This window comes from Pelodiscus sinensis, chromosome 2 (assembly GCF_052426305.1).
Source record: "Pelodiscus sinensis isolate ZL-2025 chromosome 2, ASM5242630v1, whole genome shotgun sequence".
Classification (NCBI taxonomy): Eukaryota; Metazoa; Chordata; order Testudines; family Trionychidae; genus Pelodiscus; species Pelodiscus sinensis.
In genome coordinates, this window is record NC_143053.1 from 139,985,725 (window position 1) to 140,006,975 (window position 21,251).

The window sequence follows — 21,251 nt, forward strand, 5'->3', positions numbered from 1 at the left end:
AGCATTGAGGAAGCTTTATCAGAAGCTTAATATGCTTCTCCTTTTAGCTTTGAAGATAAAATCATTAGTAGATTAATGGCCCACATGCGAAGTACCACTGTGCAAGGAGGGAGGACTGGAAACAGTATTTAGTAATTCATTGTTCTTTGACATGCCACTGTAGCGAGGTCTAGCAACATTGCCTATGTCTGAAGTTTTATTTTCACCCAGGTATACAAAATCAGTATAATTTAACAGTAACTTGGCATGGCAATATGAAAAATTAATCGAGAAAATGTGTATTAAAAGTGTGCCACAAAAATCTGTAGGGAACAGCACTACACAGGTAGGTCTTGAGCAACTTTTACAGACAATAATCAAGTCCCACAGTTCTATGACCAGTATCTTACTCAACACAGGCAACCATGAATGTGTTTTTCTAGGATATCAGGCATGCTGGCCAGCTAATCTTTTACAGGGAGCCATCCAGCCCCCAGTTCTGTCACATTATTTAATATTTTTATGTTTTTCAAGTTCACGTTTCAAAATTACAATTCTAAAACACAGCTGAAAGAGTGGGTAAAAGGGCCTGATTCTCCACGGGGCTGACCAACCTAATTCTCCCACTGAAGTTAGCAGCTTTGAGAGCTCTGAGGACTCATCAGATTGGGCCCAAAGTGACTTTTCTAGGCCCTTGTGGGTTGGCTCAATGATAAAGCCAAGTATTGTAATGTCATTCATATCCCAGAAAGATGTAGTGAACATCTCTGCCTGCAGCTACAAGGCGTAATGAAGTTTTAGCCAAAGGTTAGTTTAGACTTATTTATGTGCTGATTGCACCTTATGGCTTAGTTAATGGGGTCAGACAGCACACATTTTTGTGTGGTCAGCTCAATTTTCATTTTACTTTAAGTCATTTTCATCCTTATTTAATTTTTGTTTTTTAAGTGAAATAGTCTGAGCCACCCAAATAGTGCTGGGACTTCTAAGGAGTTTGGTGGGAGCAAATGGTGGAGAAACTATTCAATAATCTTCATAAAAAGAATGGGGGAAAGGATTTAGAGCAGGATCTAGCTAATGCACTAGCTAAAAGAACTGTTTTTCTTTTCTCATTAAACTATTATAGGAGGTTTTAATTATTAATGAAGCATCATCTTAAAAATAAAATGTACAAGCATATCTATATATTTGAGAGAGTGAGTTGTTCAAGAACTCCTCCCAAACGGTAAAAGCTAGGACCACCAATTTCAGTATAGAATTTCCGCTTATCGTAACTTAAAGCAAGGGAAGGGTTTGGTTATGCCAGGAAAATGGGATGTGCCTGGAATGGGATTGCTTCTCATACAACCATAGAGAAAAGAGACAAAATCACCAGGCAGGTGAAAGGCATTCTTTGGGGAGAGGCATAAAGAGAGGGGAAAGTGCGCAGTTTGCTGCATTCCTCACTGTGGCTGGTGAGCACAGGGGCAGACGAACTGGGACCTGCCCCAGCTGGGGACATGCACCTCTTCCCATGGCTGTGCCCACTGAAACTGAAGTGGCCATGGACAGGCTCTTCTCATCTGGCCCCAAGCTGATGCAGTGACAGTGGGCTAGAGTAGTCCTCTCTCCCTGGGGAAACCTGCATACTGAACCCCTCATATCCAGCCCCCGCACAGAGCAATGATTTAAATGAAGCATCTACATTTTAATTTTATTTTTCAAAAACAAAAATTAATTGAGTTAAAGGCCTGAGCAACACTTGGTAAATTTTCTAGTTACAAATATTAGCATGAACTACACATGCCAAAATAAACAAGATGTGATCATTCATCCATCTTAAAAATTGGTGTTTGTTCACCTACTTGCTAATTTGGAAAATTTAGTAATTCACAAGTACCTCCTGGGCCTTAATTACTGTTAATTAGCAAACTTCTAATGTGCTGGATTCAACATACTGTTTTAAGTTGAAACAGCTCATTTATGCAATAGACATACTGGGCTAAATTCTACAGTGCCTGGAATTATGCTGAAGTCACTAGATAAGCTTAGTTTATAAAATAATAGGGCTGTCAAGCAATTAAAAATTAATCATGATTAATCAGACTGTCAAACAATACCATTTATTTAAATATTTTTGGAGATTTTCTATATTTTCAAATACTGTATATTGATTTCAATTGTAACACAGAATACACAATACTCACTTTATATTTATTTTTATTACAAATCTTTGCACTGTAAAATCTAAAAGAAATAGTATTTTTCAATTCACCTAAATACTGTGTGTCATGAAAGCTGAACTTACAAATGTAGAATTAGGTACAAAAATAACTAAATTCAAAAATTTAAAACTTTAGGCTACGTCTACACTACAAGGTTTTTGCACAAAAACCGGTGGAGCGTCCACATCTCAAGCGCGCTTTTGTGTGAGTAAATTGGCAGAAGAGAGGGTTTTTGCTGGTAGAGTTATTCCTCTCCCCATGAGGAATAACTCCTTTTTGCACAAGAGTTCTTGCACAAAAAGGCAAGTATGGATGTTCTGCAGGGGTTTCTTGTGCAAGAAACCCCTATCGGGAAAAGCACAGGTGCTCTGATGGCCATTCTGTGAATGGCCATCAGAGCTTTCTTGCGCAAGAGCGTCCATGCAGTGTGGACACTCTCTTGCGCAAAAGCGATGTGCTTTGAGGTGTGGACGCATTTTTGCGGAAGAAGTTTTTGTGCAAAAACTTTTGTGCAAAAGGCTTATTCCGCAAAAACCCTGAAGTGTAGACAAAGCCTTAGAGATTACAAATGAACTAAATACTATTTCGTATTCAGCCAACTGCTCAGACAAATACATTTGTTTACATTTGCAAGAGTGCTATGGTAAGAGACTAGGAATGTGGGAGTATGAGGGACTCAGGGCAGAGGGTTCAGGTGTATGGTGGGCTCAGGGTTGGTGTGGGAGGGTGCCGGAGAGTTATAACACTACGGCCAGGAGGGCGCGGGGCCCAAATTGGGGGCTTGTTGGCCAGGCTTCATTTTTAAATAAAGTAAAATAGTATGTCCAACACAAGGTTTCAACATTGTCTTTATTTATGGCAGGGATAGGGTATCTTTCCTGGGTCGGGGGGGGGGGGGGCGGAGGGGACTGAGTTTGGGTGAAGGAGGTAGTTGTGACCCAAGGCACAGGATTGGGGTGAAGGATTTGGATTGTGACTTAGGGCAGGGGATTACAGTTTCTTCCCAGCTCACAGTTTGTGAAAAACAAATGGCCCTGCAGCTGCTTTTTCGAATGGAGCATGGGGGCAGGGCAAGCAGGGAAGTCTGCCTGGGGGTTCCCTGCTATGTCCATGGCCAGCTTGCTTTGACCAGATCCGTTGTAGCACCAGTGCAGGCTCCCTGCTGTGGGGGGAGCAAGGGAGGCTGGGCTTGAGCGTCAAAAGAGCATATCTGGTTCACGAGCCATAGGTTGCCGACCCCTGCTATAACTGCACTGCTCAAGGAGTGTGGGTTTCCTATGCTCTCGAATGATGTGGTTATACTCACATATGTTTGTAGTGAAGCCCGGGGCTAAGATACCAACGGGTGAGGTTTACACAAAGCCAAGCAGTCAGCATGGCTGATGCAAAGACCATGTGAGGATTTCAAACAGGAACTCCAAGCTAATTAAGTTATTTGGCTTGTTGATAGAAGAGCTTCCACAATCAGATATCTTTTTTTGGGAAAAGCATTTGTCTATAATGCAAAGCTTTCCAAAATGTTAATCAAAAGCACCTGCGCACTTGAAAATCAAATGCAGCAGACATCAATGCTTTCCCTGACTTTTACCTAGACATCCGGAACAGACGTAAATAACTCAAAGGAAAGGACCAGTTCATCTCCATATCATGTTATCAAATATTAAAATAAATCATGACAAAGAATATATGCTTTTGAATTTAAAATAAAATTAGTGAAACAAGCTTGCACTTCCGATTCTGAGGAAAAAGTCCTGGAGAAGGATCTTCAGCTTAGTTGCCCCAACCTCCTCAAGGGACAAGGAGCTGGAGATGACCTCTGAAAGAAAGTAGTTCCCAGGACTTGGAAGGCAGCACCTTCCAGAGGGCAAAGAGGTACTAATGGGCGAAGAGAGGGTAAACAACCTGGGAATGCCTGGTTTCCATTGCTCACCCAAATTAAAGTTAGGCATTTTGCAGCATGTCCCCTTCCCTCTCCTACTGAATCTCAGCTTCTTCTGCCATCCCCTCCTCCTGCGCTTTCCCCTTCCACAGTCCAGTTGCTCACTTGAAGGTTCCCACAGCTCTTGTGAAGGGTGGAGAAACAATCAGGTCCTGCTTCGCACTGTTTATGACAGGGGCATGGCACTGCTTCCTTTCTTTCCATCCTTCCTAATGGGGCAGACTGCTGGGCGGGGCTAACCCAGCAGCAGTGGCTGTAGAGGAGGAAGAGATTATTCTGTCAACTCATGGACTCTGTGGTGGGCCTGCAGGTGAGCTCACAGTAGTGAGCTGCTCACGTTACCTGGGTACTTTGTCCCTTACAGAAATTGAGGGTGACAGAGATCTTGAACCTACGACGCATGTTAAGTGGATAAACACTAATGAAGACTGGATCTTTCTAATCCCAGCCTTGCCTCCTACCCTTTGCATGCACCCTTTTTTGTCTTCCTCATTTCTCCTGATGGCAATGCTCCCAGTTTAGTGTCTGATACAGACACAAAATCCAGGCGATTCCAACAAACAGACATTACAGTTTGCTCAGACACCACTGCCAGGGGAGCCAACAGCCTCTGTGGGTCCCTGAGCAAGATGAGCAGTGGAGTAGCTCTGTGCTCCCAAAAGGGGCAGAGCCTCAGATGGAAGGGGCGCAGCTGGGGCTACTGCACCACCTGGAGTGTGGTGCATTTCCCCCAGCCCTCAGAGTTGCACAGTGTTCTGGTCATCATTGCTGCTGTGGGTAGCAGCAGTAGCTGCTAGGAGCTCTGGGCCCCTTTGACTTGCCAACCCTAAGGCAACTGCCACCTTTATCCCTCCCCTCCCCCCTTTGGCAGGCCTGACCACTACATAAGTAATTTGCACTTCCTGATATGGACCACTAATGGGTCTCTTAAAGACAAATTCCCACGAGCTGATCCCACTCATTTGGCATCTACCTCCCTTTTCCCTCTTCTTCCCTCTCCAGGTTGTCTTGTTCGTCTTTAACATAAATCCCACAAATTAAATTCATCACTAGGTCCTATATTACTACTTTTAAAACAAATTTTGTTTAATTATTAATTAAATTTTAGAATCAGGGTCAACTGTTTTCCACAAACACCGTCTTAAATAAAATTGTGCTTGTACATCTGTGGAACAAACAAATATAATGAGCTATGAACACAGAAAATGTATATTGTCTGATTCACTCAAAATGTTAAAAATTCTCTTTATCCAATAAGATACATGCATATGCACACACACTCTCCCCATCTCTCTGACCACAAAACTGAAATTAGGTCATCTCAAAGAGTTTCTTTTTACTCTGTTCTGACTTTCTTTATATATGTTATCATCGTTCCACTTATCTATTCTAATTACATTGCCTGTCCCCAATATTAGAAATCTTGTAGTAAGCATAGAGGCAACAAATTAGCAAAATGGAAAGTTTTAAATGTTTTTTCATACCCTTAATAGCATTAATTAAAACAAATCTGAGGAAACTGTTGATGTTTAAAACACAGCACACATAAAGCAATAATATGTTAATATTCCTAAGTGTTTCCAAAGATTCATCTAGTAGCTGGATCTTGTCCATTTGAGAAATGGGTTTGAAGATAGTTGAGAAAAATAACTAACAGAACTATCAATCTACTTTTTTTTTTTTTTAAAAGGGAGGGCCATTAAAGCATGCCAAATCAATTTTTACTTTGCTTGGCATGATAGCTTGGGGGGCTCAGTGCATCACAGCACATACATCTAAAGCTAATTTCAATCACAGTAAGCTTAAGGGTGAGAATACAAATCTGGTTAGGTGAACAGATGGTGCTACTCTGTCAGGAAGCGTTGCAATAGCATATACGAGAAAGCAGACTCTGGATGGCTTGTTTTCTTTAACACCTGAGCTGAGAAGTGGAGCTGTGCAAACCTGACACAAAGCCAAAGCCATCAGTGGTTCACTGGCATCTTCTGCCATTTTTTTCCACACTGGATACCTGCTAATGGGCATGGAAAAGCAGAAACGTTTTGCCGTGCAGTACTTTACTATTAGGTCTTACCACAAACTGAAATGATGGAAGGAAACACTGTCCTTTACCTACCCATCAAACAGGGACATCTCTACCAAAATGCAAAATACACAGCCACGCAGGGCACCATGAAATTAGGGCACCAAATTTCACAGTGCCCTATGCAGTTGTGTGCTGTGTATGGAGCAATGCTGCCAATCCCTCGCTCTTCCACCCCTGCAGGCTGCATCCAGCAGGGCCATCCCGTGGCCTGGGCATTGCTGAGGAACTTGGTGCCAGCAGCAGGAGTTGGGCCTGCCCCCAAACTCACTGGCGGCAGAAAGTGAAGCAGCCTGGCTCCAGCCTTCTCAGCAGTGCCAGCTCCCAGCTGCATCACTCTGCTTCCTGCTGCCAGTGGGTGTAGGGGCAGCCCCTTCTCTTCCCCCCAGGCTCCGCCCCAGAGCAATGTGTCTGGAAGCTGGCAGAGTGGAATGGGCTTGGTCCAATTTGCTCCACTTTCCACCACTGCTGGTGAGTGAGGGGGTGTGCTTAACCTCTGTTACCTCTCTGCCCTGCTCCTGCCCCTCAGAGCCCAGGTTCTGCCCCCCTGAGTTCCTGCCCCTGCAGCCTTTTAGACCAGCCCCCCCCCCAATGGAGAGCCTTCCCTCCCCCATGGAGGGCACAGATGCTTGGGCTGCATAGAGCACCAGAACTGCTTGGGAAGGCCCTGCCATCAAAGGTGAAACACCACAGCTAAGTATCCCTTTTGATTGGTTATGAAATAATTACTCTGCTAAATATATTTTAGTACAGTTCAGTTCCCTGAAGAATTTCACGCTTCGCTTTATGAAGATTTTCTTTAGTTCTTTCTTATACACCTTTAAGATCCTCGAGAAGCTGGTCTACAGCCCACTGAAGGCAAATGGAAGTCTTTCTATTGACTTCCATGGATGTTTCATCAAGCAGAAAAGCAATTGATACAGAGGCAATTAGAGAGTGGCATTTCCTCAGGTTTTTTAAAAACTTTCCCCTTGATAGCTAGGTTCTCCTGACAACAGCAGCAAATGCACCACTCAAATATAGCTCCATATCACCACTAGAGGAAAACAATCAATTTCTAGGTATATTCAGGTCTATTCAATCATCTCCTTTTTCCTCCTCCCAAGCCTGCATCTTGCTTCCTGGATGACAAAATACAAACTATTTTCCACTTTCTATCGCAAGGTACCATGCCACGGTAAAATGATCACAAAGAAAATAATCACTCCTATCAATATGGGCTGATTGCTAAAATGATTGTTTTGAATAGTATGCCCAGCCCATCTGGGTTCATCACAGAGTAGCGGATATTTAATAGTCTGACCTCATTCTTCAAGTTCCTGGCCAAGAAGTGTTCAGCCACGTGTGCAGGAAGCACGTTCTCCAGCAGCACCCGATTCAGGTTCTCCATGGTCTCAATCTCCTCACGCTCTTTTTTGAACTTGTTCTTCCACAGGAAGTCTAACCTACAGTAATATTCATTCTGTTACAAGAGGACACAGAAGTAAAGAAACAATAGGCATCTTGTCCTGCTTGAGTACAGGTTTTCAGAGACAAAATAAGCACAGTACACCCTGCTTAAGAGGCTCCCTATTATCAGAGTTCTCTTGTATATGTAGCCACTCTGTTGTGGCCCATACCCACTGAAATGATTCCCAAGTACCTACACTTTAACGTATGTTTTATCTCCCAACTTAGTAACGTCAAAATATGTGCCACTAGCAACAAACCCCACAGGGGTTTGCCTTAAATGATAGGGAACTTGCTTTTTAAAATTTGACCATGCCTTTCACTTCACAATTCAAAATTTATGATAGAATGAATTTGGAATTACTAAGTAAGGTAACTTGTTGGGATGGAGGCAAACTGGGGTCTAAAACACAGGATTTCTTTTGTGATATGGGAGACAATGTGGGTGAGGAAATATCTTTTTTTGGATCAACTTCTGTTGATGAGAGAGATAAGCTTTCAAGCCACAGAGAGCTCTTCCGTGGGTCTGGGAAATGTACTCCGAGTGTCATAGCTAAATGCAAGGTGGAAAAGATTGGTTAGCATAAGTAGGTAGCACATATTCTAAGGCCATGTCTAGACTACAGAGAAGATCAACACTGTGGCATTCAATCTTCTGGCGTTCGATTTATCAGGTCCATAAAGACCTGGCAAATCTAACACTGAGGGCAACCCAATCGATACCGGAACTCCTATTCCTTCTGAGGAGTAAAGGAAGTCAGTGGGAGCATTTCTTCCATTGACCTCCCACTGTGGGGATGGCGCTCAAGCTCGGCTTAATGTATGTCAATGCTAGCTATATTATTTACATAAGCTGACCTTCGGGTGTAGTTTAGACCTGGCCTAAGAGACCATTCAAGGTACAATTAGTGTCTCTCTCACCAATAGCAATTGGTCTAATAGAAGATATTACCTCACCCACCTTGTATTTTTAATATCCTGGGACCACCACAGCAACAACAACCCTTTGTAACAGTTAAGAACACAACATACCTATACTCATTATCTTTGGTTCATGTAATCAGCCTGATAAAGAGAGTGTACTACAAAAAAAAGCAGTTGATCAGTGCAAATAAGACTAGCAATGTTTGAGTATGGACACAGTTTCATAAAGCAAAAGAGTAACAAAACTGAAAATATTAAAGGGATAAAGTCAACTTGGATTTTTTTTAAATTGGATATTTTAAAATCTTTTGAATTAAATTGCCCATAAAATATATATCCTAAATCACTTTAAAAAAAGATGCATATCAGTTTTTCCTCTCCTCTACAGTGTTTATAAAGGTTTTTTTGGCAGCCCCAAGAACAATATCTAAAATGACTTGGCTTATGCTGTAAACAAATTCAGTTGCCCACTAACCCGGAGATACAAATAGGAGAGCAGATCCTTCCCAAATAACATTTATTTTCAATGGTAGTAGATCAATGATAGATTAAATCCCACCATATGAGTAGATTAGAGTATATAGTATATATTATTTTCTTTTCAACCACAGCATCTCCATTTTAATTTCCCATGCTGTTCTAAGTCTCTTCATTGCTTTCCAATTTCTTGTGACTTGGCAATGATCATGTATATAGCTGAGAAATTTCATTTTATTTAGTGGCTTCCTGACTCTTGCACAGTGCCATGCCTTGAGAAGGAACATTTTCTGTTATAGCTAGACCCCTGAATACTGGCATCTACCTTGATAGACATGGAGAGCAGAAATTCCTAAATCTAGGTAATTCACAATACCATGGAATTATGATTGTTGTTACAGAGTTATTGTGGTATGTTGTGCAACTGTCAGTTCATCATAGTGACTTTATTGTACAGATATTGAAGCATGTGCTTTTATCCATTTTGGAGATGTGTGCCAGCTTTTTCCATTAGATTAACATATTTTAGGATAAAACCAATCTATTATTTCTATAGTACATTTAAAGACAGTGTGGGCCCAATTATGGTCTAATTTAGACTGGTATAAGTCAAGAGCAATTCCAATGTAGGATGTGGAGCTCTAGCAGTATAAAACTGTTCTGAGGGCTGAAAAAGGCTCTTAGACATTGCACTAAAGAACAAGATTATGGACTGAATGCATTCTTCAACTGCTACTTAATAGACTTAGTAACCTTTCACACAAAAATGCATATACATTTTCTGAATGGAAGATTGCTGCCACTATATATACTGATGCATAGTCGTGTTTTGAGACTACAGTCTGAGATATTAAAGCAACAGAATGAGACATTCTTACAATGATTTTATGTAGTTTCAAAGGATATGTGGATAAATGACAGTGGAATGAAAAGGGTACATGTAAACATATACTCTAAGGCTATGTCTACACTCGTGCCTTCTTGCGCAAGTATGGCCGTTCTCATGCAAGAATCCGCAAAGCGTCCACACTGCCTGCCCGCTCTTGCGCAAGGAAATTTACAGTACGACGTGGTAAGAGAAGGTTTAATGTGCAAGAGCTACGCTCTTTTTTAAACAGATGTAAGCCCTCTTGCTCAGGAGCTCTTGCACAAGAGGGCAGTGTGAATGCTCGGCAGGGATTTCTTGTGCAAGAAAGCCCTATGGCTAAAATGTCCATCAGAGCTTTCTTGCACAAGACAGCATCCACACTGCCATGGGTGCTCTTGCGCAAAAGCACAGCTCGCACATGGCAGTGTGGACGTTTTCTTGCGCAAGACATTCTTGCGCAAGAGGCCGCCAGTGTAGACACAACCTAAAAGGAAATAGTAGAAGAAAACCTGCCTCAGTTTAACAACAGTATAATAATCAATGCACTGGAACTGGCTTTAGATACCAATGACAAGCAAGGACAGAGTACTATGCACATATTTTAGATACAGAGCAAAAGGAAAAACTGAAAGAATTAAATTCTTTGTCAGATTAATTAACTTTTCCACATAGATCTGTCTGCTGTGGGAGGAAGAATGTAGGTTTAAATTAAACTGAGCGCTAGACATATAATGTCACTGCAACCAAAATGAGAACAACTTTATTCATGCAAGTTAAATGGGTCTTAGTAGTTCAGCAGGATCATGCTGTCCCAGCTACACTGAACAAGCCAAGAATTTGCAGCTTGTGAGGGAGCTATATGTATTGCTATAGAGTGTTTTCAAGTGGTAAACAAAATAAACTAGAGTGGGAAGAGATAAATGTGTGGCGAGGCAGATTTTAAAGGAGCAGAGAACCTGTACACAATTCACCTTTGCTAGGATTCTATTGTTGACCTCTGCAGTCATTCTTTCCACCAAATGACAATTCCTTATTACAAAGAATCAGTTTATGAACAATCTTGTTTCAAAATTGACCTCATTATGCAAAAGACATCAGTTACTTTTCTAGAATACCCATTTTACTGTCCAATTAAGAGAAGTACTCTTTCAATTCATTGCTGCAGTCATAGTAAAAAAAAAAAAGTGTCATTTTACAGTGAAAAACAAACAAGCTTTTCTACCCAAGCTCCTAATAAGAATGAAAGGAGAAAAGGCCACCAAGTATGATAATGCAGAATAAGTCTATTAAAAAACTGAAATACCAAAGCGATTGCTATAGTATAGTTAAAAGTAAACAAGAAAGCTGCAACACAATTTTGAAGTCATGAATTCTAAATATCCTATCAAATTTCAATGTTAATGATGTCAAACATCTGTGTTGAAAAGACTGGACTAGACTAGGTGCTTTGTGAACTGTAATATGCAAAAGGGCTTCTACTTTGTTTAAGGTATGTATTCAATAAATCATTTATTTACTGCTTTACTACTTTATCTTTTTAAATGTGAGATGCCATGGTAATATTGAGAAGGGCACTTTGACATCATCAACATTAGCTGTGACTTTAACAAGAAATGTTAGGAATTACTGCCAAAGTTGTGTACACTAAAACAGCATTCTTTCTGGGCTAGATTTATGAAGGAAACCTAAAGAGGCACTAAGTTAGGCACTAAGTCCAACATTTAAGCAACTGTGACACTGACAAAGACAGTGCTCAATTTCTTTCTAACACTGTACATGCCCATGTTTCCACTCATGAATATGTTTAAAGCCAATGAGCCTCACACCTAACCAGCTGTTCAGAGCTCTTGCTCATGCTTTAGTCTCAGAAGGCTTCTCAAACCTGGCATTCCCCTATCTATATTATGTGTGGAACCCAATCTGGTAGTTGTACTCAAACCCTACCCAACCCACACAAAAGACAGTTAGAAGGTCAGAAGTGAGAGTATGTATCGATCCCTAGTCCACCCAATAGCCAGGCACGCCTCTGAAACATGGAAGATCTAGTTTTGAATCCCCAGTTAACCTGATTTGGAGCAGGGATTTGAACCCAGATTTCTCACCTCCCAGGTGAGTGCCCAGACTGCCAAGCTAGTGTTCTCAGTATCTCTTCGGGTAGAAAAGTTATTCTACTTCGTATGTATAAATAATTAAATATTTATAGGAACAGGAACTGATATTATCACAACCTAGGTGCATAACATAAATACATTATAGGATATAACAGGATGGGTCTCTCTCTCACGCTTTCATTTTTTGGTGAGAGAGGCCTGACCTGGTTTAGTAGCCTAGATCCAGGAAAGGGTTTATAGCTATGAATTTGTGACTCCTGAGCAGAGGGAGGTGTCTCTCCCTGATTTGTCAGTCAGGCACCTTAGGCCCAGATCAGTGGGAGACAGGTGCTGAAGAAATTCTGTGAAGCACCATCCCTCTCCTCAGTATTTCTCTCCCAGTTAGTATAGGTGGCTCCCCACTCAGTTTGCTGGCTTCTGGGAACCCCTTTGTTTGGCATGCAACTGCCTCGGGGTAATGTAGGGGAGCCTGAGCACTCTAAGGCTGTGAACTTCACTTGGTGGCTGGCTGCCTACAGGCTAGGTGTTGTAATGTCATTTGTCCTCTTGGTGAATTTAGCCCTCTTTCCCTATGTACTTAGATCTTAGAAACAAAGGACTAGCTGCTCTCAGTTTATTTGTATTGACTTTGTTTTTAATGCTCATTTTTATTAGCATATCCACAGTATCACCAGTGTTATATTTAGCAAGGAAAAAATCCTGCTAAATCTTATTTTCATAGACAATGTAAAAACTAAGATTATTTCCTACTTTTGCCTGTTGGTCAGTGGTATCTCCTGAATGTTCCCACTCAGAGATTTGTGAATGTCTTGCAAGCCTCACAAGAGGAGTCCCTGCAGGTACAGTATCCTCTGTTTACTGAAGAGACCCAGCTTTCTTATTAGAAGGATCAGCTGCTTTCTTGGCTGTGACTCCTGACCTTGTACACAACAGAAAGGACTGAGAGAAAGTGCTGCCTTTATCTTTGAAGAACACAGCTCTACAGAGAAAGCTCACTAGAAGTAATAAAGGGTGATGAAGAGAAGTACTGGTAAAAGACTGACCCAAGTTTAGAATCTACAGCATACACCTACATTACTATACCACAGTGCAGCTCAGTAAAACACTGAATAGCTCTTTGTTTAGTTCAGCTAATAGGCTTTTGCGCTTTTCAAGTGTTTTTTCATGCCATATTATACATAAAAATCAAAGCACTTTCCACATTCACTTAAGCATGATTAACTCAATTTTACAGTTGGATTAACCAAATAAAGTGTATGTAAGGCAATATTACCTACAGCATAAAATGTGAGTTTATTGTACCAGTTATCAAGATTTTCTTCCTAGCTCAGCCATGAAATTCCTATGCAAGCTGTGGAATTACACTCAAACTTTGTAATCCTCAATTAGAATTCCTGGAATATGGGGCAAATCGTGTCAGTCCACCTTGGAATGGTGGTGTAAGTTCTCACTGAATGATGACTGCGGGGTTCATAGATTTATTAAGGATTATCAATGGAAGAGAGAGAGATACAAAGACCTGTGTTTTATTTCCCTAGATCCATGGAGAATTTTAATGGAAAATACAGCAGAAGTCACTATCAGACCATGGGGATTTCTTTTATTTTACAAAACCAGCCTGACACACATTGGAAGACTACAAGGAATAGATACTCCACTGCTGTGTGTTCTTTTTCCTTCATAGATAAACCATAAACATAAAATGACAATTTATGAAACTGCTTAACCACTCTGCTAAAAAACACCTCTAGCATGACCCAATATCAAAATCTACCTCTATTTCAAATTTTGCAATGCAGTGTGATTTAACTGGACAGATAGAAATGACAGACACTTGGGAAAAGTGTTAAGAGGAACAAACAATTTTAAAGTATTGTAATATCAAAATATATGCAACTGCTGTACAAACTATGTTTTGAAAAATTTGTAAGTGTCACTTAGGGTTATTTCTAAAAAATGTGAGGAATTTCTTCTTGTCTCTCTTTTTTGCAGGGAGGGGCAGAATGAGTTACAAGGGGACTCATGGTCAGCAGCGAGGGCACTGCCTTTTCCTTTCTGCCAGACCCATTTCCTGCAGCAGGGAAAGGCTCCTGTAGCTGAGAGGCAATGAGTCACTACATGACTTAAAATACTAATGCAGACAGGAGGCATGGCTTGGGCAAGCAAAGAGTCTGTAGGGTGCATACCACATCCAGCAGGTATGTATCTATTCATCTAACCTCTGCCTCACAGTCTATCGTACTGCTTAAACTCATGTACCAGAGTACATACTATACATGCTGCTCAAAGAAATACACTGTGTCGATGAAGTTTTTAAGCTTTGGACAATTAACAGAGGATCAAATGCATACACATTTACATTGTTCAGTGTTCATGTACAAAAATTCCAGATGACCTGAATGGAAGCCAGACTATCCTTTACTAGCAAGGCTATGTCTTTGATGGGATTGAGAGCAATGGGGGCATCCCATTTCTTCTTGCCTCAGTATGTTGAGGCGGAGGTAGATGGCAACAAGGAGTGGGTGGGGCAGCGCTAGGTGCGCACCCCCATCCTGATGGCCTACAGAGAGAGAGTATGAGGAGGGTGCTTCTTCATTCTTGTTTCCACTCCTCTGCTTCCCATGCTGCTGGGAGAGCGAGAGGACAGGCACTCTTATGTGGCATTCAAGTATGAGAACCAGTGTTCCCTCTAAGATGCCCAGCAGCACAGCTTCACTGGTGATTAATCAGCCCCACCCTGTCAGAGGCTCAGGGCTCAGTGCACAGACTGACTGGGTGGGACTGATTAATCACCTGTGAAGCTGTGCTGCCATGCAGCTTAGAGGGAACACTGATGGGAACCTGTCCCATTCACTCCAACTGACATTAGACAGTAGTGTCTGGAGAGGATAACTAATAAGCTGATTAGCAGGTAGCCATTTTGTCTCTATTCTAGCCTCTTCTTTCCCCCATTCTTACCTAGTAAGATGGATCTCTTATGATGCCAGGGACTACAATGATCACCAAATTTTCTTTTGAGCCTGGAAGGGATTTTCCCAAATGGATGGTTGGCAAACTGCTATGTAGATTTTTTTTCCACATTCTAGCCAGCATTCTAGAGGTCTGCTTTTGGGAGCTGTGTATGGTTTAAATTACATTCATTGTAATGTTAGTGGATTCCATTAGAGCAGGTGTGTTACTATGTGTCTGATATGAGATGGCTTGCTTCAGTATGGGGTCTGAGCAGCAGACTGAGGTGGTATACCTCCATGCCTCATGTATCCTGTGGTTTCCTGTATCTGATCTCTCTTACCTCCTAAGTGGAGGAATGGACTGGGACTCTAGCTCCCAGCCCAAATCCCTGGGCAGGCCAGAGATATACAGGTTAATTCATTAATAGCTGTTTTAAAATTGCAGCCTCTATATTTAACCAAATACAGCATATATGTCTCATTGGGTCTGCATCATGGGTAATGATTGTGAAGAAATCAGATTGTAATATGCAACTCTAGCTAAGGAGTTATCAAGGTAATAACTAAATGGGAAGGTTGATGATATACATGTTGGACTTCCTTGGTCTGGCACCCTTGGGACCTGACCCATTCTGAAAGAGGTAATTTGTAAGATCTGGGGAGATTTCCTGCCAGTGGCCTCCCAGGATGCTCCTGCTCCCTGCAGCTGGCTCTACTCTGGCCCCACAACCATTGGGTTCCAGTCCTGTGGTTGCAGGGCTTGGAATTGGGTTCCATCCCACTGCCTCTGGGCTCGCTGGGGCTCCCCAAGGATGGAGCTCCCCAGCTGCTGTGGCCACGCTTCTCCCCTACCCGGCCAGGGATCTCTGGGGCTTGCTGGCTGCTTTGCTTCTACTGCATCCTGGGGACAGGGATCACTGGTCCTGCTGCTGCCCCACCTAGCCCGGGCTCTTTGGGGACACGGCTCCCAGCCGGTTCGCATTCCTGGGCACTGGACCAAAGTGTCCCATATTTAGGAGGTTCAATCTGTAGTACCAAGCAGTGTTTGAGTAAGAGAAATATAAATACATGTTAAATAAAATGCAAAATTCCAGATCAGGGCAATTTTCAGGGTCTGAAAATTCCAGTTTGCCAAAAGATTCACCTTACTTCTTTCTTCAGAGTAATCTAGCAATCTTGTAACCTAAATAGTTTTCAAGGGTAAAATTACAGGGGTGCTCAAATGAGGGGTTTATTAGGGAAGCTGGTTGGAATATTATTAATTTTGTACACAATGCCACTCTAAATGTATATGTACACATACACACACATATGCATTCAAATACAGTAATGCAGATGAAAAGAGCATGCTTCCTACCTGTCTACCAAGAACTAGTAATGTCACAAAAAATATACAGAGAGACACAGAACCCATTGTCTTCAGGTCTTTCAGTACTCCTGGCCTGTAAAACAGAAACAAAGCTAAAATGAATTGCTCAAAAAGGAGAAAAAAAACCTGTAATTTTAATCACAGTCTTGTCCCTCCCCCATTTCTACACTGTAAATTTCTACACTAAGAATTGCACAACTTTTTAGTACTCAAACTAAAAATTTAATAATAAAAATTGCCGTATTGTTTTGTGGAATATTACAGATATACTGCATTTATTTATATAATTGGCCCTGATTTTTAATGTATAATGTAAGCCTGGAGAATACTATTAAATTTAATATATTTAATGCTTTTCTTTGCTATTAATGAAGAGTTTCTGATTGCTTTTCAAGATAGCGGTTTAAGTGAGTTTGTGATGACAGCGCTATATTCTGTTTCCATACAGAAGTAACTATCCATGAGTGTGAAGTCTCATGAGTATGAAGAAGTGAAATGAAGTTATAAGGCATCAAGAGGCCTCTCAAACTCAGAACCACATTAGGCAAGACCCACATTAACCATTTCCCTTGGACAGCTTATTAAAACCCTCAGTTCCTTTGAGATGAGGGATCTGGTTTACAATTCCAGAAGCAGATCTATATCAGCATGCCCACTGTTACTCCCACTGGTGGGAAAGTATTACGAAAAGTACTAGTATTGACACAACTGTGCAGGTAGTCAAAGGTGTATGTGAAATGTAACACATCAAGTGTTTCTGCAAATGTATCATGTGACTGCCAACTGCATATATGGTGTAATATATTGTGTATGGGTATGTCTACACTACAGCGTTAATTTGAGTTATCTTAATTCGAAATAGTTAATTCGAATTAAGATAATTCGAATTAACGCGTCTACATACAAAATGCAGCTCGAATTAGCATTTTGCTAATTCGAAATACTACATCCACACTGACTGGACACAGAATTGGATTTAAGGCCAGACAGAACCAGATCAGGCAGGGCATCAGGTCAGGAGTGTCTGTGTGTGGATGCTGCCTGACGCTACCTGACGCCTGTGCTTAAAGGGACACCTCCCCCCATTACCTGGGCAGCCGGTTCTCAGGTGTCCCTGCTTGCTTGCTTGCCTCGATGAGGGACAGCAAAGCATTTGTGTCTCTGCGTGCTCTGGTTGCCCTCACTCGGGACACCACAGCACTCAGCAACATGGAACTGGAGCTGCCCCTGGACACTCTGGTGCTTCTCGTGGACGTGTTGCTGCGAGTCTGGCAGCACTTTCTGCAGGCTGCCATCCTGGAATTCCATCGAGGGGCTGTCAGTATCCAGGAGGCCCTGTGGGAGAGCTTCCACCCTGAGGAGCATTAAGAGCCTCCCTGTTCTGCCCTACTTGGGGCTTGTGCCTCATTCCTTCCTCACGTCCTTCCACTTACCCCTCCCTAACCCCCCTTGCTGATGTCAAATAAAAACACATTTCTTGTAAAAAACAAACTCTCTTTATTGACCAAAACTGGGGTGGGAATGAGGGTGCGAGTGGGGAGGGGGAAACCTGGGAGGAGGGAGCTGGAAGGGGAGGAAGGAGGAGGAGAAGCTCAGGGTTGGAGGTCTTGCCGGACCAACTTGATTTTCATGCAAACCTGCTCCTGGGTTCGCATGTGGCCTTTGGTTGCCTGGCTGGCAGCTTTCCTGCCATAGTCGGCTGCATTCCTCCATTTAGTGCGGAGATCATGGATGCTGGGGGCATTCCCCCAAACCTGAGTATGGTCCACCCTGGTCTCCACCCTGGACCAGGAAGGCGCCCGCATTCTCCGGGTCCTGGCAGACTGGGGCGCAGTGGAGGGCTGGCTGCAAGTGGCTTGCTGGCTCATGTTTTGGGGCCACTGGGTTGGGGCAGAGACTGCTTGCTCTGGGCCAGCAGGCTTGGAGCTGGCACAGACAATGTGGCCAGAGTGTGCCCCTTTAAGGGCTTCGGGGCTGGGGGGAGGGAGAAGAGTTTTCCTGGTTTGGCCCAGAGTGGCCACCAGGGAAAACTTGGAAGGCTGTGCTTATTCCAAATTAGCTAATTCGAGTTTAGCGTTACTCCTCATAGAATGAGGTTTACCAAACTCAAATGAAGTGCCCCGCTATTTCGAATTTAATTTGAAATAGCGGTTTGCTTGTGTAGACGGTATGGAAGTTAATTCGGAATAACCGCTGTTATTCCGAATTAAATTTGCAGTGTAGACATACCCCTTATGAATACATCCCCTCACTATCCTGTTTGTGTGTTACACTTTGTATTTTCAAAGGCAAAAAGAAACACAATGCAAGTATGACTATTCTAATCAAATTCTTATTCCATGGTATCCTAGGCCATGTCTACATTAGACAGTATTTCAAAATTACTAAATTTTACTTAACTCCTGATTTAAGAAATTCGAACTAGTGTGTCCACACTACAGGGAAGCCTCAAAATTAATCTGAGGCAGGCACACATGCCTGTGACTTAGGGTGTGTCTAGACTACAGGGTTTTGTCGACAAAAGTAGACTTTTGTCGACAAAACTATACCTGCGTCTACACTACCACTGAGTTCTGTCGACATAACGTCGAGAGAACTCAGCAGTTTTGTCAACGCTGGTAAACCTCATTTTACGAGGCATAACGCCTTCTGTCGACAGAGGTGTTATTGCATGTAAACTGTCCTTTGCGTCTACACTACCATGTTGACAAAGCAGCTTGCTTTGTCGACAGAACTCAATGTAGTGTAGACGCTCTTTGTCGACAGAAGTTTTGTCGACAGTATCTGTCAACAGAAGCCTGTAGACGTACCCTTAGTGTGGACACACAACCTCAGACTTAGAGCCTCAGACTTAGAATTAGTTCAAATTACTCTGGGGAGTAGTTATTTCAAAATAGCGGCACTGGAGCATCCACGCTACCTCTATTTTGAAATAACTATTTCAGAATTAATTCATTACTCCTGATAAAAAGTAGGAGAACAGATTTTGAATTCCGCAGTCAGTTATTTTGAAATAATGGGCTTGGTAGTGAGGATGATCCGCTTATAAATTCTATCTTGGGAGATTATTTCAAAATAAAGTCCTTGTGTAGACCAGGGCCCAGTGTCTTAAGACTTGGATCAGTGAAGAGCGTTAGACACTAAAATTGTACTCAAAGAACTCACGATTTTCTACCATGGCATATACACTGTCAACACATGCTATCTTGATGAGAATGTACTTTTTAAAAAAGGCAGGGGAGAAGTACCACATGCCCTTTCTACATTGTATGAGGAAGGTTGCAGAAAGTTATTATCTTGCCCATGGCAAAGACCCAACTAACTCAACACAAGTTATATATTCATTCACTTAAAAAGTCATTCCCAGTTATATCTATACCTTCGTCCCCTCAAAGAATAGTGTCTTCTCAGAATATCTCTCTTTGTTATCATGGCAAGATACAGAAAAGCTGCTAAAATTGACTGTTGGTCTACACTTTTCAAAATCAGTCATGCACATAATACATTGTTAACAACTACACAGTTAACACTAATGCTGGGAACAAATGATGGTTTGACTGCTACCAAAAAACACATTTTAACATGGTTCAGGTAACAAAGAACAAATGCCACACTCTTTTTTATGACAATGCAAATGAAACTACAACATAATACAAACACTAAATGATTTATGCAGTCTGAACAGGTTTATTTCTTTATAACACTGTTACATATACAATCAAGTCACATAGTTAGAACATAGGAGTCAGTTATCCTGAACTAGGATTTGTAGAATATATACATTTTTTCCCAAACAAGGCAACCTCTGTTCGTCTCTACTACACAAGCAATATTATTAATTGTCATTTTCCTAATAGTGTGCTTAAAAAACCCCCAACAAACCAAAAAAACTACCAAACCAAAAATACAACTTACCTCTTCATGGTTTCCATTTTATACAGGAATGTGCTGTATTCATCAAGCTTGGAGCCATGAGTGTGCAGGAGGATGATATGGTAGCCTACCAATGCAATTAGCATTATCACCATTTTCAACTCATAATTTATCCGCAGGAAAACAGAACAGGATATCAGCCCCAGAATGCAGCTATAGATAAAGTACTGACACACAGAAACCAAACAAGACAAATATTTAGGATTCGACCTTGTGAATAGTAACTGGTGAGAAAAAAAACAAACTTGTAATGCAATGTCTACATTAGCTTTACAAACATGATTAAAAACCCATATAAATTAAGAAATCTTTCCTGACTACTAAATAATCAAACAGAGCCATGGGCACATTATGGCCAGGAATCACTAAATATATAACAAGGATGTCTTTGATAAAATTATAACAAATCAATACTATTCTCACTTGGTTCAGACTCACACTAGATATGTCATTAAGAGATTCCTTAAATCCACATCCCTGTAAGTTGTGTTCCTGCCCAGCAGTTTTTTGAGCTCTGCTCAGAAGTTTCAAGGTCATGCCCAGGCAGGGAGCTCTGCTGATTTGCAGGGGGAGGGGTGTCTCACTGAGCAAGCAGCTAAATGGAGCTAGTTGCCTGCTTAAATTGAGGAGCTCCAAGAGCTGGTAAAAAAGGAGAAAAGGAGACAAGTAGTAGGTAGGGGGAGTGAGTAAGTAAGTAATTAATTTGCTGATGAGGAGTCAGAGGGGAGGGGAGTTTAGAGCGTCCCTCTGCAGGAGGAGAGAGAGGTAGAAACTCTGCACTCTTACACCTCCTGGGAAGGGGGAGAGAAGGGGCTGAATGCATAGGGATAGGTGGGAGAAAGAGAGGGTAGATGGTTGCTAGTGAGGTGGAAGCAGGGGGGCAGTTTGTTTGCAGTGTCTGACTAGCTGCAGTCCTCTGTCTGACAGTTGAGGGAGGGAACAGGTTGCAAGGAAAGTGTGTGCG

The 21,251-nt window shown here is 41.9% G+C and overlaps 1 protein-coding gene and 1 long non-coding RNA gene across 5 annotated transcripts in view; one reads left to right on the top strand and one right to left on the bottom strand.

Annotated features, from left to right (window-relative positions):
• LOC142827224 (uncharacterized) overlaps positions 1 to 16,938 on the top strand; it is a 40,026-nt gene extending 23,088 nt beyond the window's left edge. The window contains exons 3-4 of the long non-coding RNA XR_012901809.2: positions 14,027 to 14,232; positions 16,803 to 16,938. This is a non-coding gene — a long non-coding RNA (uncharacterized LOC142827224). The remainder of the gene's footprint in view (positions 1 to 14,026; positions 14,233 to 16,802) is intronic.
• The window catches only part of ADCY2 (adenylate cyclase 2), a 350,683-nt gene that overhangs the window by 12,963 nt on the left and 316,469 nt on the right, over positions 1 to 21,251 (bottom strand). For all 4 annotated transcript variants that reach the window (XM_075921497.2, XM_014573081.4, XM_075921498.2 and 1 more), the window contains 3 exons: positions 20,270 to 20,454; positions 16,343 to 16,427; positions 7,509 to 7,667 (listed from right to left, as the gene is read on the bottom strand). In XM_075921497.2, coding sequence (XP_075777612.2) covers positions 7,509 to 7,667; positions 16,343 to 16,427; positions 20,270 to 20,454 — 429 coding nt within the window. The remainder of the gene's footprint in view (positions 1 to 7,508; positions 7,668 to 16,342; positions 16,428 to 20,269; positions 20,455 to 21,251) is intronic.